The sequence below is a fragment of the Chenopodium album genome, chromosome 22 (genome assembly GCF_948465745.1).
Source record: "Chenopodium album chromosome 22, dcCheAlbu1.1, whole genome shotgun sequence".
NCBI classification, from domain to species: domain Eukaryota; kingdom Viridiplantae; phylum Streptophyta; class Magnoliopsida; order Caryophyllales; family Amaranthaceae; genus Chenopodium; species Chenopodium album.
The window spans coordinates 35,406,177-35,421,088 of NC_137855.1; the positions used below are offsets into that span (position 1 = coordinate 35,406,177).

General features: G+C 31.7%; 1 protein-coding gene across 1 annotated transcript; it reads right to left on the reverse strand.

Moving 5' to 3' along the window:
* Positions 1-11,993: 11,993 nt before the first annotated feature.
* LOC145604276 (uncharacterized) lies at positions 11,994-13,637 on the reverse strand. The gene is made up of 3 exons (XM_081660205.1): positions 12,672-13,637; positions 12,354-12,548; positions 11,994-12,128 (listed from the first exon to the last, which is right to left on the reverse strand). Exons 1-3 carry the CDS (start codon positions 13,635-13,637, stop codon positions 11,994-11,996), a joined length of 1,296 nt encoding a protein of 431 aa, XP_081516331.1.
* Between the last annotated feature and the right edge of the window lie 1,275 nt (positions 13,638-14,912).

Here is a 14,912-nt window from a genome sequence, read left to right on the forward strand (position 1 = left end):
TTTTTTTTTTGGTTATTGATATAATTAAGTTTGTTACTATAATTAAGGTTTTGCCTTATATTTAGGGAGTGATATACAATAATAATTTTAATAAAATTAAAAAAAATAGTGGTATGCTTTCAAACAAAAAAAAAAAAAAAGTATAGTGGTATTGAATAAAATGTTAGATAAAATTATAAAACACGAGAACTATTAGGATATCATCAAAAAAGTATTTTTTTTTAATTTTTTTAATTTTTATTTTTTTTATCAACCAGAATAACATGAATAGTTAATACTTTTTTTTTATTAAGAAAAGAGTATACTAAAATCTAAATAATTCTTCCATCTCACATTAATTGTAATGTAAGTTAGACATTGAGATTAATCTTATGGTATATGTATATCATCAGGTTTATTGTACACTTTTTTTTTTTGGGTACTTCTAATGATTCGTTTTGTACATTTTCTAATAAACATATAGTAAACTATTATTGTAAAACCGTGCATAGCACGGGGTTTGAACTAGTTAACAAAATTTCGGTGTCAACACTCCCATGAACCACCAACCCCCCCTCCCTCCCCCACGATATCCCACTAAAATCACTTCCTGCCGTCGAAATCCCTTTCCTCATCCTGATCCCAGCCCCCGCCTCCACTTCAACCTCCCTCACCTTCCCCAACCCAATTTCGGGTGTGAATTATAGAGTGACCACCCACAATAATGACGACATTGCGGTGGCTAGGGCTGTAATTCAGCGGTGGCGGCATGGACTGCAATTAGGTGGGGTTTTGCTGATGGGTAGCGGCTGGGATGTGGTTTTTTTAAAAAAATTTAAAATTTTAGACAAATTATATGGTGACCCGTGTAGTTTAAAAAAATATATAAAAAAATAAATAAATAAAAATAAACTATTTAACAAGTTATCAATCACTTTGAACCATTTTAGCGGATTAACATTAAAGGTCGGATTATCTAAAAATAACATAAAGGTCGGATTATCTAAAAATAACATAAAGGTGGGATTATTTTAGTCAGATGAGGCAAATGTGGGATCATTACGGGTAATTGTTCCTTAGAAAAATATTAGGATAAATTGACAAACTAATACTTGTATAACCTTTTGTCCATCAGTAAAAAACAAGTATATCTATAGATTTTTATTTTTTTAAAATAAGGAAAACTTATAGAGTAATCTATTTTAAATAAGTTAAGAATAGGCTCCAAGGCAAAACACTATTGATGATTTGTTGAAACCTACTCTTCCTACAAGTTGGACACAATTGCATGCATCTAAGCAAATTTGTATATTCTATGTATATGTACGTCTTAATTTTCATTTTTTATTTTTTATTTTTTGTTTAATAATTTTCATTATATTACTTTAAACAATTAATATATATATATATATATATATATATATAAAATAATACCAAATATTAACGGTATGTGCAAAATAATACAACTCAACTATTTGCTACTAGTGGTACCACCTTTTATACTATATGTGCAAAATAGTGTGCCCCAATATCCGAAAATGTATTTCGATAACTATTCCGTCTATCTTTGTAATTAATTATTATTATTTATATTGATTTTCTATTTTCTTTTCAAAATACATACATAGTACTATGTTAACAATTTTCTTTACAATCCAAATTAATAACGCCTCTCTTTTGTTAGGATTTTTTTTTAAAAAAAATCAATATCTAATTAATTTTTTTTTTCATAATAAATATAGTAATTTCTACATCACACAGTAGTAAATAGGGTATTTAAATGTCTTATTATTATGTTGATATAATTAGTTTCAAAATATCTGAAATTTTCCCACATTCACCAACCAAAATAATGTAAGGAATTTTTTGGATTTTTAAAACAATTTTTGAAACTAATTAAATAAAAAAAAATACCCTATTTACTATTGTGTGGTAGACTGATAGTAGAAATAATCACTACATGTTTTTTGAAATAAATTATTTAAATACATATTGACAATTAAAAAAAAACTAACAAAGGGGTGGGGCATGCATTATTAATTTGTTTATAAAGGAAAATATTACTCTTTCCGTCCCCTTTTGATAGTCCCTTATGGGCATTTTTTACGGGAATTAATAAACACAAATAAGAATAGTTAAAGTACATTGAAAAAGAAAATTGACATTGAGTATGCAAAAAAGTAGAGAGAGAAAGTAATAAAAATTACATGGGAAAACAAAACTTACATTGAAAAGTTAAATTTGCACAAATATTGTTGCAAATATTGGAGGAAATTTTGGTAAAAATTTAATTAGTGGTTGTTGGAAAAAGCAAATGGGGTGAACAATTTGGGACTAAAATTTGTCCATAAGTAAGGGACTATCAAAAGGGGACGGAGGGAGTAATACAAAATGTATTTTGAAAAAAATAATGATAAAATAATAGTAATAAATATAGATGGAATATTTACTTAAAATACTTTTTTGGTGACTTGCGTACTATTTTGCATATATAGTATAAAAGGTGGTACCGCTAATAGTAAATAGTTGAGTTCATATTATTTTGCACACACCGTTAATAGTTGATATTATTTTAAGCCAATTTTCCTAATAATAATTACGAAGTATAATGTTGCTTTGCGTTGAAGGAGAGATAATATTAAAGAATTGTCTTGACTATTATGATGGGGGTGCACTATAACAAGTTAACCTTTGTGCCACGAGGCCCACGAGTAGAATTGTGGCACAAGTTTAAGATTCCCGTGGCTATGTAATTTAGCCATGGGAATTTAGAAATTTACTTATGTGGCACAAGAGACCGTGGCTAGGAATTTGCAATGGGAAAGTGGATGTCGTGGCAAATTTTATATTTTATGCCACGAGTATTCTTGTGGCAAACAAATTGACTTTCCACCAATATTAATGTGGATAACAAATTATATGCCACATATTCTACCGTGGCTAATAAACATTTATCGTGGCTAATAAGCTTGTTTGCCACAAATACTATCATCATGGCTTATGGAATATATTTCTTTAAATTTTACCGTGACTGCTGACACTAGTAGTAATATATATATATATATATATATATATATATATATATATATATATATATATATATATATATATATATATTTGCATTCTCCACCAAAATAAATCAATGGAGATAGTACAAATATACACATAAACTTAGATATTTCCATTTATAGCTTGTAAATTTACACTTTTCATCCAAATTTTTTTTTTAAAAAAATACAACTAGTTGATTAGAGTACACTACGGGCCTGTTCACATTTACTAAATTTCAGTTCAGTTCAGTTCCAATCAGTTCAGTTCAGTTCAGCTCTTAATATCCCTCTCACATAAAATATTCATTTCAGCTCAATTCAGTTCAGTTCCAATCAGTTCAGTTCAGTTCAGTTCAGCTCCAATCAGTTCAGTTCAGTTCAGTTCAGCTCAGTTCAGTAAATATGAACAGGCCCTACAATTGAAGCAGCAACAATTAGCAAAGCATAAGCAGTGTCCGACCACAACTGCAACGCCTAGGCCAACAATATAATGGAGCATCTAAAACACCTTGTTTTCTCCAACTAGCTAACTGCACAGCACGAACTTCTTCAATTTCAGTCAACATGTGTTTCTTTTTTTTTTTTTTTTGAGATTATGTCATAAGTCCAAGAATTAATTCACTGCTATTTCAGGAGAAACATATATATAACACATATAAGTCCAAGAATTAATTCACTGCTATTTCAGGAGAAAAATTTAGAACATAAGCAACCAAAAATGTAAGAACATAAGAAATATAATTTCGAAGATAACAAAATTTAGGGCCTGTTCATATTTTCTGAACCGAGCTGAACTGAACTGAACTAAACTAATTGGAGCTGAACTGAACTGATTGGAACTGAACTGAACTGAACTGAACTGATTGGAACTGAACTGAACTGAACTGAACTGAATTAAGCCGAAATGAATATTTTATGTGAGAGAGAAATTAAGAGCTGAACTGAACTGAACTGAACTGAACTGATTGGAACTGAACTGAACTGAACTGAACTGATTGGAACTGAACTGAACTGAACTGAACTGATTGGAGCTGAACTGAACAGAAATTAAGTAAATATGAACAGGCCCTTAGAATATAAACAACCAAAAATGTTAGAACATAAGAAAAATTTAGAACATAGGTAAAATTTTAGAACATAAGCTAAAAAAATTTAGAACATCAGCGGAAAATTTTAGAACATAAGAAAAATAATTTCGAAGATAGCAAAATTTAGAATATAAGCAAACAAAAATGTTAGAACATAAGAAAAATAATTTAGAACATAAGTTGAAAAAATGATTTATTGCATGGATAAAAATTAATAACAGAAGCTGAAAAAATAATTTAGAACATAGGATAAAATTTAAAACATAAGCTGAAAAATTAATTTAGAACATAGGAACAAATTCAGAACATAATCTAAAAAATAATTTAGAACATTGAAAATTATTTGGAACATAAGTAAAAATTTTTTTGAACATAAGCTGAAAAAAATAATTTAGAACATAGGAACAAGTTTAGAACATAATCTAAAAAACAATTTTGAACATTGGAAAAAAATTTGGAACATAAGTAAAAAACTTTTAGAATTTACCCTTCTCATTTTTAATTACCAACCTAAATTAATTTTTTTAAAAAAAAAAAAAAAAAAAACCTAGCCTTCCATCCTATTAAAAACTATTGCATGACTTCATCAACTTTTTTTCATAATTATTTCGGAACCAAGTTTCTTATATAAACTTATACGTATGTAATATTTCAGAACCAAGTTTCTTATATTACACACACGCATTGTGTGTGTTTCTAATTTTCTCAGCGCGCCATGTAGGATTATAAATCTTAGTAGTAGCCAATTAAATAAGAAATTATTAATTTCTTTTATAATTAAATAATTCAAATGCCACGTAAGCAAAATTGACGAATGAGATTTTTAAGTTTAAATTAATTAAATAATAAATGTTATCTTTTAATATTAGGAATTTTATCTAAATATGTAGGATTATAAATCTTAGTAGTAGCCAATTAAATAAGAAATTATTAATTTCTTTTATAATTAAACAATTCAAATGCCACGTAAGCAAAATTGGCGAATGAGATTCTTAAGTTTAAATTAATTAAATATTAAATGTTATCTTTTAATAATAGGAATTTTATCTAAATATGTAGGATTAAAAACCTTAGTAGTAGCCAATTAGAAAAGAGATTATTAATTCTTTTAGAATTAAATAATTCAAAAACCACGTAAGAAAAATTGGCGAATGAGATTTTTAACTTTAAATTAATTAAATATTATCTAAGAGCTTATTAATTTATTTTATAATTAAATAATTCAAATGCCACGTAAGCAAATTGGCGAATGAGATTTTTAAGTTTAAATTAATTAAATATTAAATGTTATCTTTTAATATTAGGAATTTTATCTAAATATGTAGGATTATAAATCTTAGTAGTAGCCAATTAAAAAAGAGATTATTAATTTCTTTTAGAATTAAATAATTCAAATACCACGTAAGAAAACTTGGCGGATGAGATTTTTAACTTTAAACTAATTAATTATTAAATATTATCTTTTATTATTAGGAATTTTATCTAGATATATAATAAATTTTAGCTCATAAATACAAAAAAAGAAAAAAAAAGACAAAAATCAAACAAATCGTGCATTGCACAGGCTTCATCTAGTATTATTTAGATTCTAGATTAATATTGATACGTCGCTCTGTTTTGAGATTTAAGATATGTCGATTGCAATGGCACATTAGTACAATAGCAAGATGATTGTCATAGACTAGCTTATTGTTCTTGTTGAAAGAGATGGAACAAGAATGAGGCCATAGGGAGGGTGCGAGCAAGTGCAGGTGAAAAGGAAGAGAGTGAGCTTGAGATAGGAGGGAGGATTAACTTTAAGTAGCAGGAGATACATTACCATGTCATCATATGGAATTCCATTTCTCTTTAATTTTTCATCACCTATCATCCACAGTCTGTGGATGATGTGGTGTAGAATACCTAACTTGTCCTTTCTCCCAGATCGCCGAAGTGTTTTGGAATAAATTGCTTCCTTTACAAACTGCATATATGCATAAATTAAATTCTTTATTGGAAATTGTTAAAGAAAAGAAAAATAAAAAATCAAAAATGAGCTCACCGAAATAAAAAAAATCAATTAAACCGGACATCGCACGGGCTTCATCTAGTGTATTTATGTAATATAAATAGTGAATCTAGGCTTGTGTAATCTATTATTATTTTTGTTGAAATAAAAATAAATAAATAAAATTAAAATTATCCATACATTAAAAAATTACGTGAAATTATTATTAAAATAACAAATTACGTATAATCATATAACTATTATGTTGTCTAAAGTCCACCACCAAGAAAAAGAATTGAGGTTTTTAAATTAATCCTTATTATAATTCTAAAATAATAAAAGTTGTAATTAGAAAATCTTCTTGTGGTATGTTTATTTTTTCTTTTTAATTTTTCGATTATTTTTCAGTTAATGTTGAAATTTTGATTTCGGCCAAGCTGAAGTGAGGTAAAATAGAGGGAGAGAAAGTTGGATTATTCTTCATTTTCGTGATTATTCATTCAGGTTGGAAGTTCATTGCAAGCTGAAGGACGTTTGGGATGCAAATGGGCTCAACTTGCTCATCAGCTGCAAGGGACCAGAATGAGTTCATCTCTAAGTCGGTCATCTCAAAGCAGGATACCCGGTATCAAAATTCTCATCCATCCGTTACAACAATTTGAATTTCATATTGCCATTGGGGTAAGTACAATGAACCCCTGCTTTAGCACTTTGCCTAATGCTTTTACATAAACCCTGCCAAAAGACAATGATGATAATGCCTTTACCACTAGTGGAAAAAACATCATCCGTTACGAATATCTCTTTTTTGGCACAGGTCACAACTTTTTCGTAACAGACATTAAATTTGCCCGTTACAAATGACGTAATTGTAACGGAATTTAATGTGCCCGTTACGGATAGCTTGTTACAAATAAGATTTTTTCCACTAGTGTACAATGTATTTTTTGTGAGCTTAATTATAATCTTTTAATTCTTAGCAGCTTAAGCATCCCTAAGGCCTACAACATTAGTATGACAAATAGTAGTATTATATTTCGTGTAAAGTAAAATGTTAAAATAATACTGTAAATTTTATAAAATATCTATTTGAAGAATTTATTATACCATGCTTATACAATATCTCGTCGATATATTTATTTTATATTATCTCGTTGTAAATAATCTTGAGTTATTTGATATATTTAGGGGTGGAAAATTAAGTGGGAAGTTTTGTAATCACATAGCGACACGTGTCAATCTGTTTTAGTATAATTATAGATAGGTAGATAGATAGATAGATTACATATACATAATTCAAACCGTCATCATTTCACCAAAGCACACAATTCCTAATTAATAAAAAATGATAATAAAATTAAAAATAAAACTTTTAATGTTGGAAAATAAAATCTATTTTCTTTTATTTTAATTTAAAATTTAAAGATAATTTTATTTTATAACCTTTGGATGCTTTCTTTTAATTAGCCGTTAGTTTTTGTTTTTAATCTTGCTTGAGTTGTTAACTTCCTACTATTAAGGAACATTAACGTTGCATGGCTTGAAAGTTGGGATAACTATTGAGCCACTCATGGAGCATAATGTCCACATTCTTGTAACAAACTCAGCCTATTTGATAACGGTTAATTTCATTTGTTTTCCTATAAATGTAATTCTAAGTGACGACAAACTAGAATTAAGAAGTGGAAAATTACTTTCACAGAAAATTAGTGTTTACAATATTCTCTCTTTAAAAAGCAATACTATAATTATTACGGAGCATTGGTGTAATAAGGTTCGGGGGTCTTTTGCCGCACACAATTGATCCGGCGGTTTGTCGTACCTTGGGAGAGGAGCGCATAAATACGTTCTACCAGTGCAGTGGGGCGTTTTCTCTCTAAGGATAGCGCATTGCGTGCTACAACTCAGGCTACTCTAAACTCATTCTTCTACTATTAATTTACCTTTGTACTACTTGCTTGTTATTTTAAGTGTTGTGTTTTTTTGACTATTAATAAATACTACTACCGCCTCATATTTAAATTTATTAATTTTGATTTTTATTTTTTCTAACATTTAAACATCCCAAAATCTAAAGAAGAGGCTAACATAATTATACTAGATTAGCTCCCATGCTATGCACATTTTTTCACTCTTTGTTAGAGAATATCAATTCAAACTGTATTTAAATATAAAATAATTTGGTCCATAATCTATTTCTTAATTTATCTATCCCAAATTAAGAAATTTAAAATCTACTATTTTTAATATTTTATGACTACATATACAATATATTTTTTATTCAAACTTTCTCTTTATATATTTTTTATTTTACATTTCAAAATATTTCATTCACTAATTATGTTAGATTGAAATATTATATTCATGATTTATTTTAATTTTTTTTTACTATAAATAATAATTATATACATTAAGTATTAATTACTTATATAGGATTAGAAAGATTTGGTTAGATATCTAAGTTGGTAAATATATTATTTTATGATTTTTTTCCTAAATTTTGGAAGAAAATATTTTACGTATATTTTCTATCATTTTTTAGGAAAAATGCCAAAAATAATACAACATGTGGCCCATTCTTTTTTAATAATACAACCTTTGGATTATTTTGTAATAATAAAACCTTTAAGGTGTGTTAATTTTAAACAAGATAAAATCGAATTTTCGATGGACGTAGAGGTGGGAGAAGGGGAGGGGATATTCCCCGTTCCCCATCCCACCACAAAAAACTCATCCCCTTCCCTTTCCTAACTTTAAAATCCACCAAAAAATCAATTTTGTCTTTTTTAAAATTAACACCCTTAAAGGTTGTATTATTACAAAATAATCAAAAGTTGTATTATTAAAAAAGAATCGGCCAAAGATTGTATTATTATTGGCAATTTTTCCTTTTTGTAAGTTTTTTTTTTTTTAAAAAATATACTAAGGACACACCCGAAGATGACATGTGTCATTGCTGGTGTCTTTAGTATATAGTTATTATTGATTGATATGTGAGTATAATTAATATCACTTCACATAATATCAATTAAAATATCAATCGGTTGCATCAAGGTTATGCAGCTGCAATTAGTGTGGGTCAATAGTTGGTGTAGGAGGTGATCTGAATGGTGTGGATTTGAGCAAGAATTATATGAGATAGATAATTGAAAAGAGAGATTAAATGAATGACCGATGGTAGACTAACGGTCAAACTTAATCAATGAACTAATTGTACTTATTTAAACTTAGACATTAGAAATTAATTTTTTTTAAACAAATCAATTCTTTAATAAAAAGCCATTTGACATCTACAAATGAAATATAAATTGACAAATATATATAATTGAATCAAACTAGGGTTTCCTTCATCAAAACTACAATTGTTGAAAAGATCTTGAATGGTGGTACATCTCTTACACACATCGCTGAAATATATAACTTTTTCGGAGAGACGGTCTAACGATTTGTTAGTTATAGTCGTAAGGATGATTTTCATCTGATTCACTTGAACGCATTTGAAAACTTGACACTCGTTGCGATCCCGAACAAATCTTTTCCAACGAATTGCCAATAGCACAAAAGATGATTACCTTTTAAATAAAACGTAACACATAAACAAACCCTAAACGTAAACAAACAACTAAACTAACAAAAACTAACGACTCCACCATAGGGAGACGGACGAATATCTACACTAGTGTAGATTTTTTTTTGAAAGATACACTAGTGTAGATTTATTGAAACCTAAATTGCAAAACTAAAGAAAATTAAGAAAAAAGGGTCAAAAATAGTCTAATTTCTGAAGAATTTAGACTATTTTCGGCTTAAACAACCAAAATTTTGTAGAAACCCTAGAAGAGAAGAGGAGAGGTGAGAGATTTACCTTTTCATATAATAAATCCACGAGCATTACATTAGAAATTAAATTAATTTTCCTCAGAAAAAAAAAAGAAATTAAATTAATTAAACTTGAAACATAATATTATTTGGTGAAGCAAACACATTTTTACTTTTGAGTTGATGATGTAAGACCACTCAATTTTGCCGGAAACAAAAATAACAATCATGGTAAATAGCCCCAAAATAATTTATTAACCTCAAATCTTTAATCCAAACAATATACTCCCTCCGTTTCAAGTTACTCGCAACAATTACTATAAATGGCCGGTTCACATTACTTGCAACAATTTTTTTTTTCCTTTTTTAGTAACTTTTTAAGTGAGAAATGTCCATATTGCCCTTACTTATTTGTGTTAATGTGTTTACTTATTTTATAACCTCACTTACTTACTAATTAATCCTAACACTTAATCTAACCATTCCCACCAAAAATTAATCCCCCCTTTCTTATTTCTTCTGAATTCATCCATCTCCCAACTACCTCATTCATTATCCTGCATTCAATTCGTCTTGAATATGCTGCCCTGTTTGAACAAAATCTGGAGAATTCTCCAGAACTCCCTCACAAACCCTAGATCTACTTTCGAATTCTCTCTTCTCTCTCCTCAGAAATCTTTCGACTCTCTCTGAATTTCTCTCTGAAACCCTAATCAAATTCCCAAAATGAGTTCCCTCCCTAAGGAGAAGGAGTCCCCTCGTGCCAACAAGGAAGACGATGTCCCTCAGTCGACGCTGTACAAATGTCAGCGCGGCACTGGGATTCTGAAACCAGTGCGCCGCTGCACCATGGCCTATGCCAGGTACCGTCTTGGGAAGATTGGGGCTAAACTTCATCCATACACCTCAAGTGACGAAGAGGATGATGCTGATGTCGAAGAACCACCCACCCCCACTGTCGGTGAGGTTGAAACTAGTCCAGATCTAGGGGCTGGTGGTTCTGCGGCTGCGAAGGAAGTGGTTGAAGGCGAGGAAAACCCTTCCGAGGAGGCAGATCTGGTTGAGGAGGGTAGGACCGAGGCCGACGTTGCTGTGGCTGTGGTGCCTGAGTCCCCTGAACCCGTCACTGAAGTTCTTCCTGACTCCCTGAAGAGATCTGCTGCTGGTGGGTCTTCTGGACGGAAGAAAAGGGTCCGATCTGTGCTTACGGAGGACTGCAGCAACTGGGACCCTGCTTACTGGCGTGGTTGAGGGAGAAATACCCTCATGACTTCCCTCCCAGTAACTGATCTCGCAGCGTAACAATTCTTCCCTCTTTCTGTTTTCTTATAATGCTCTGAGTATGTTGATTTCATGTTTGTGTTGTGTGGGTAATTGTATGAGTCCCAGCAGTTAGGGTTTGTGATAATTTGATGATTTGATGGTTCTATTAAACCATGATTAATTATGGTTTGTGTTGATTATGCTCTTGTGTATGTGACTGCTGCCTGTATGGCTTGATTATGCTATGGTATATGTTGTTGTTCTCTGTTTGTGTTCTTTTGATGGACTAGACTCAGTTGATGGTGCATGTTTGTGTTGTATGAGTCCCTATGGCCTTGTGGTTGTTATCTGTTGCTGCATGATGTTCCTTATGGTTGTTGATTGAGACCAATTGAGTCCCTGTTGCCTTACATGTCCCTGTATGCTGTTGGTGCTTTGAGTCCCTATTAAATCATGCATCAATGAACTAAGTTGTGTCCATATGATGAAGGGACTCATCTGACAGCAACCACTACTTAGGGGATGCTCCAACAACCTCAATTGAAGGTTGTTGTAGAGGTACCCTTGTGAGTGTGTTAGCCCTGTTTATAACAATCCCATCTGATGGACAATAGTGTTTGTGTAATTTTTGTGATTCAAATGCATTATCTGGACACTTTACAAAAGTCCTAACACATGTTCCATACACATAATTGACTGCCTTCCTAAGTTACTCTATTCTATGTACCAAAATACACATAACCAATACATTTAAAAGCATATTCAAAACACAAAAAACTTAAAAGGTTAATTGGTTATGTGTGGCAGTCAGTCATCTTGTGTAGTTGTTGAAGCATGCTTGTATGATATGCTTCTCCTTTTCAAAAAATAACTATGTTTGACTCCTTGATCCTTGTTAATCTGCATCCACTTCCATGTCTTGAGTCCCTTCCATATGATGCCCTGTTGGATCAACAAAAAGAGTATTGAGATAGTGAACTGTGTCTCTGATGATGTCCCTGTCAACTTCTTGTATGTCTTCTAGTGTGCCTTCCCTGTCTTGCCTTGCCTTAGCCATGTGGGGGGGGGGGGGGGGTTGAAGTTGTTTCCTCCCCTCTTTTCCAAGATTTTGACCATGCATGACTGTAGAGTGATCCATGTATACCTATTCAGGCTTGGATCAAAAACCTGAAAAGCCTCAGCCACTTTTTCCAAAAGTTCATCCAAATTCTTAGGGAATGATTGATATTGGATTGACTGTATCACCCTGAACAGACCTAGGTCCAGAACATTAAGGTCAGGGGATTGGGCAGGTTGGTGAACAAATTGGATGTTAAATCCATTAGCTTGAGTTGCAGCCAGAAATTCTTCATCCCTAGGAATCTGATGTGGCCTTGCATTATCCCATTAAATGATTATGTTCTTTGACAATTCTGGTGGCCATTGATCATGAAGTGTTGGAATGATGTGCTGTAGTATCATGTCCCTAATAGCTTCTCTGTTTACACTTTGTATGGCCTTGGTTTCCATGGTTCCAGCATCTCTGTTTTTGCTTTTTTTCTTAGCCAACTCATACTTCACAAAAGGAAATAACCCATATTTCCCAGAGTGAAGCATTGTCCCTTCCTCATTATATAGTGGCTTCCCTATCATTCCCATAAACATGGCCTTTAGTTTGAACCTCTTTGACTGTTGTGCTCTGTATGGTGTTTCCTCATTTGGTGTGAGGTAGAAAGTCCTTGTCTCTGGGTTCAAATAGAACCACTTCTCATCAATGTGAATATGATGCTGAAAATCCATGAAACTTGGGTTCCCTACACTTGGAATAGGGTTGACATGATTTAGCACCCATTTCAACCTTGCTACTTTGTGATTATCACTAAGAGCTGGGTGGTTTGTTGCTGTAACTGCCCTTAGTCTGCCTTTTTTTTTCAATCTATGAATGACAACATGTGCCACCTTCAATGTAGCAGCATAACTTCTGTTAGTTGTTCTCTTGTATAGTGGGACAGACATAAGCCACTCATCTGAGTATTCCTTTGGTTTAGGGCCTGTTTTGCCTAATTTCTTGCTTCTCACATCAACCACATTCCCCAGCTGCATCTGTTTTTTGATTTCCTTGAACCATCTGCTTGTAGTAGATTTATGAACTTGATGTTTGTTTGCTAATGAGGTTAGTAAACCTCTTGGAAGTGAGTCCCCTTCCATGTGAAGCAAAATATCATCTACAATCTGTCTCTTTTCCTCAATGTTGAGCTCTCTGTGTTCCCTTCCATGTTGTTGTTGTTGCTGATTATCTTCTTCTGATTCTGAGTCAGAGTCCCCAGCATTAATACCTTCATTATTTTGTTGCTGATGTGCCTGATTTCCTTCTGACCCTGAATGTGTGCTGTTGGTATCACTTGAGTCATCTGTGAATTGCTCCATCAGTATTTGGTTGATGTCAAAAAAATCATCAAAGATTTCTTCCATGAGTCCCCTTTGTTTTTTGCAGATCTGGTGGTAGGTGATGAAGTGGAGGTGCCTGGTTTTTTTTGAAAGCTTTCAGTGGAGCCTAATTTCTGTACAAAGAACAGAAGCTGCAACTAACTCAGCTTAGGAATTAGGAGTAGTTAATGTTGTTGTTGGTTTTTGTAATTTTGAACAACTTTGATCATGGTTTCTGTAATCTCTAAGTACTGAACAATGTTTTCCCTCCCCCCCCCCCCCTATTCCCAAACTTTTCTAATGAATGAATAGGGGGGAATGAATCTGAAATGTGCCCTTTATATGGGGCTTTTGTTTGAAAAATGGGGTGAATTTGAAATTTCATGAATTTTGAACTTGGTGTTTAAATTTTGGTGAAAATGTTGGAGGGAAAATTTTTTCCCCCAAATCTGTCAGCCAAAAACGAGAAAAGGGAGGGAATAAAATCCCACCCACACTTTCCCTCACATGTTCCCACTACTTTATTTTGGACCACTTACTTTCCCTCCACTTTCTCTCTCTTTAATTACATACCCCTCCCTTTAATTAATCATCCTCCAATCTTTTGCCTAGGAGTCCGCAATGCCCATGTTTGTTGCGAGTAACTTGAAACGGAGGGAGTTTTTTTTTTTCTCACAGCAAGTAATTGAATCACGTGGGCAAAGTTTAATTTAATACTTTTTGGCCTTCGGTGAAATAGTGTTATCGGCGCTATCGACGGACAATCTATCATATTTTGGTCAATGTCATAACTCAACTAACCCAAGTAATTCTCCCACTTTTTTCCTATAATTTGATCTTTATTTTTTTTTCTTTATTGAATATCCTATAATTTGATCTTTTTTTTTTTTTTTTTGAAACCCCTAGTCCCCTATAATTTGATCTTAATTTTTTTTTTTTTTTTTTTTTTTTTTTTTTTTTTTGGCAAAATACAGTAATTTTTATAGAGTAGGGAAAGGGATATTAAAATTGTCAAATTTCTGTTCATATTTTATACGTAGTACGAAGTAACTGAGTTATGACTCCATTGATGATTGATTCGTTCTATTATGATTATTGTATTTATTTGTAGACTGGATGAATATATTTTTGAGCCACCGTGTTATCACTTTAACTAGTGTCCATTGGTAAAATTACAATTAGCGTATATTGCAATTTTGATATCTCACTACTGAACCAGAGCAATAAAAGCCTCAAAAATGCTCATGTTTTTCATTCTCAAGGATTTCATTATCGTACTTCCCATCTACCGATTTGAATATTTTTCGGTAGTTATTCAAC

Coding starts and splice junctions, on each gene's coding strand:
- LOC145604276 (XM_081660205.1), bottom strand. CDS start 13,637: ATGGAAGAAATCTTTGATGATTTTTTTGACATCAACCAAATACTGATG. Junction 12,549..12,671: donor AAACCAAGGCCATACAAAGT/GTAAACAGAGAA, acceptor AGGCCACATCAG/ATTCCTAGGGATGAAGAATT. Junction 12,129..12,353: donor AAGTGGCTGAGGCTTTTCAG/GTTTTTGATCCA, acceptor TTGATCCAACAG/GGCATCATATGGAAGGGACT.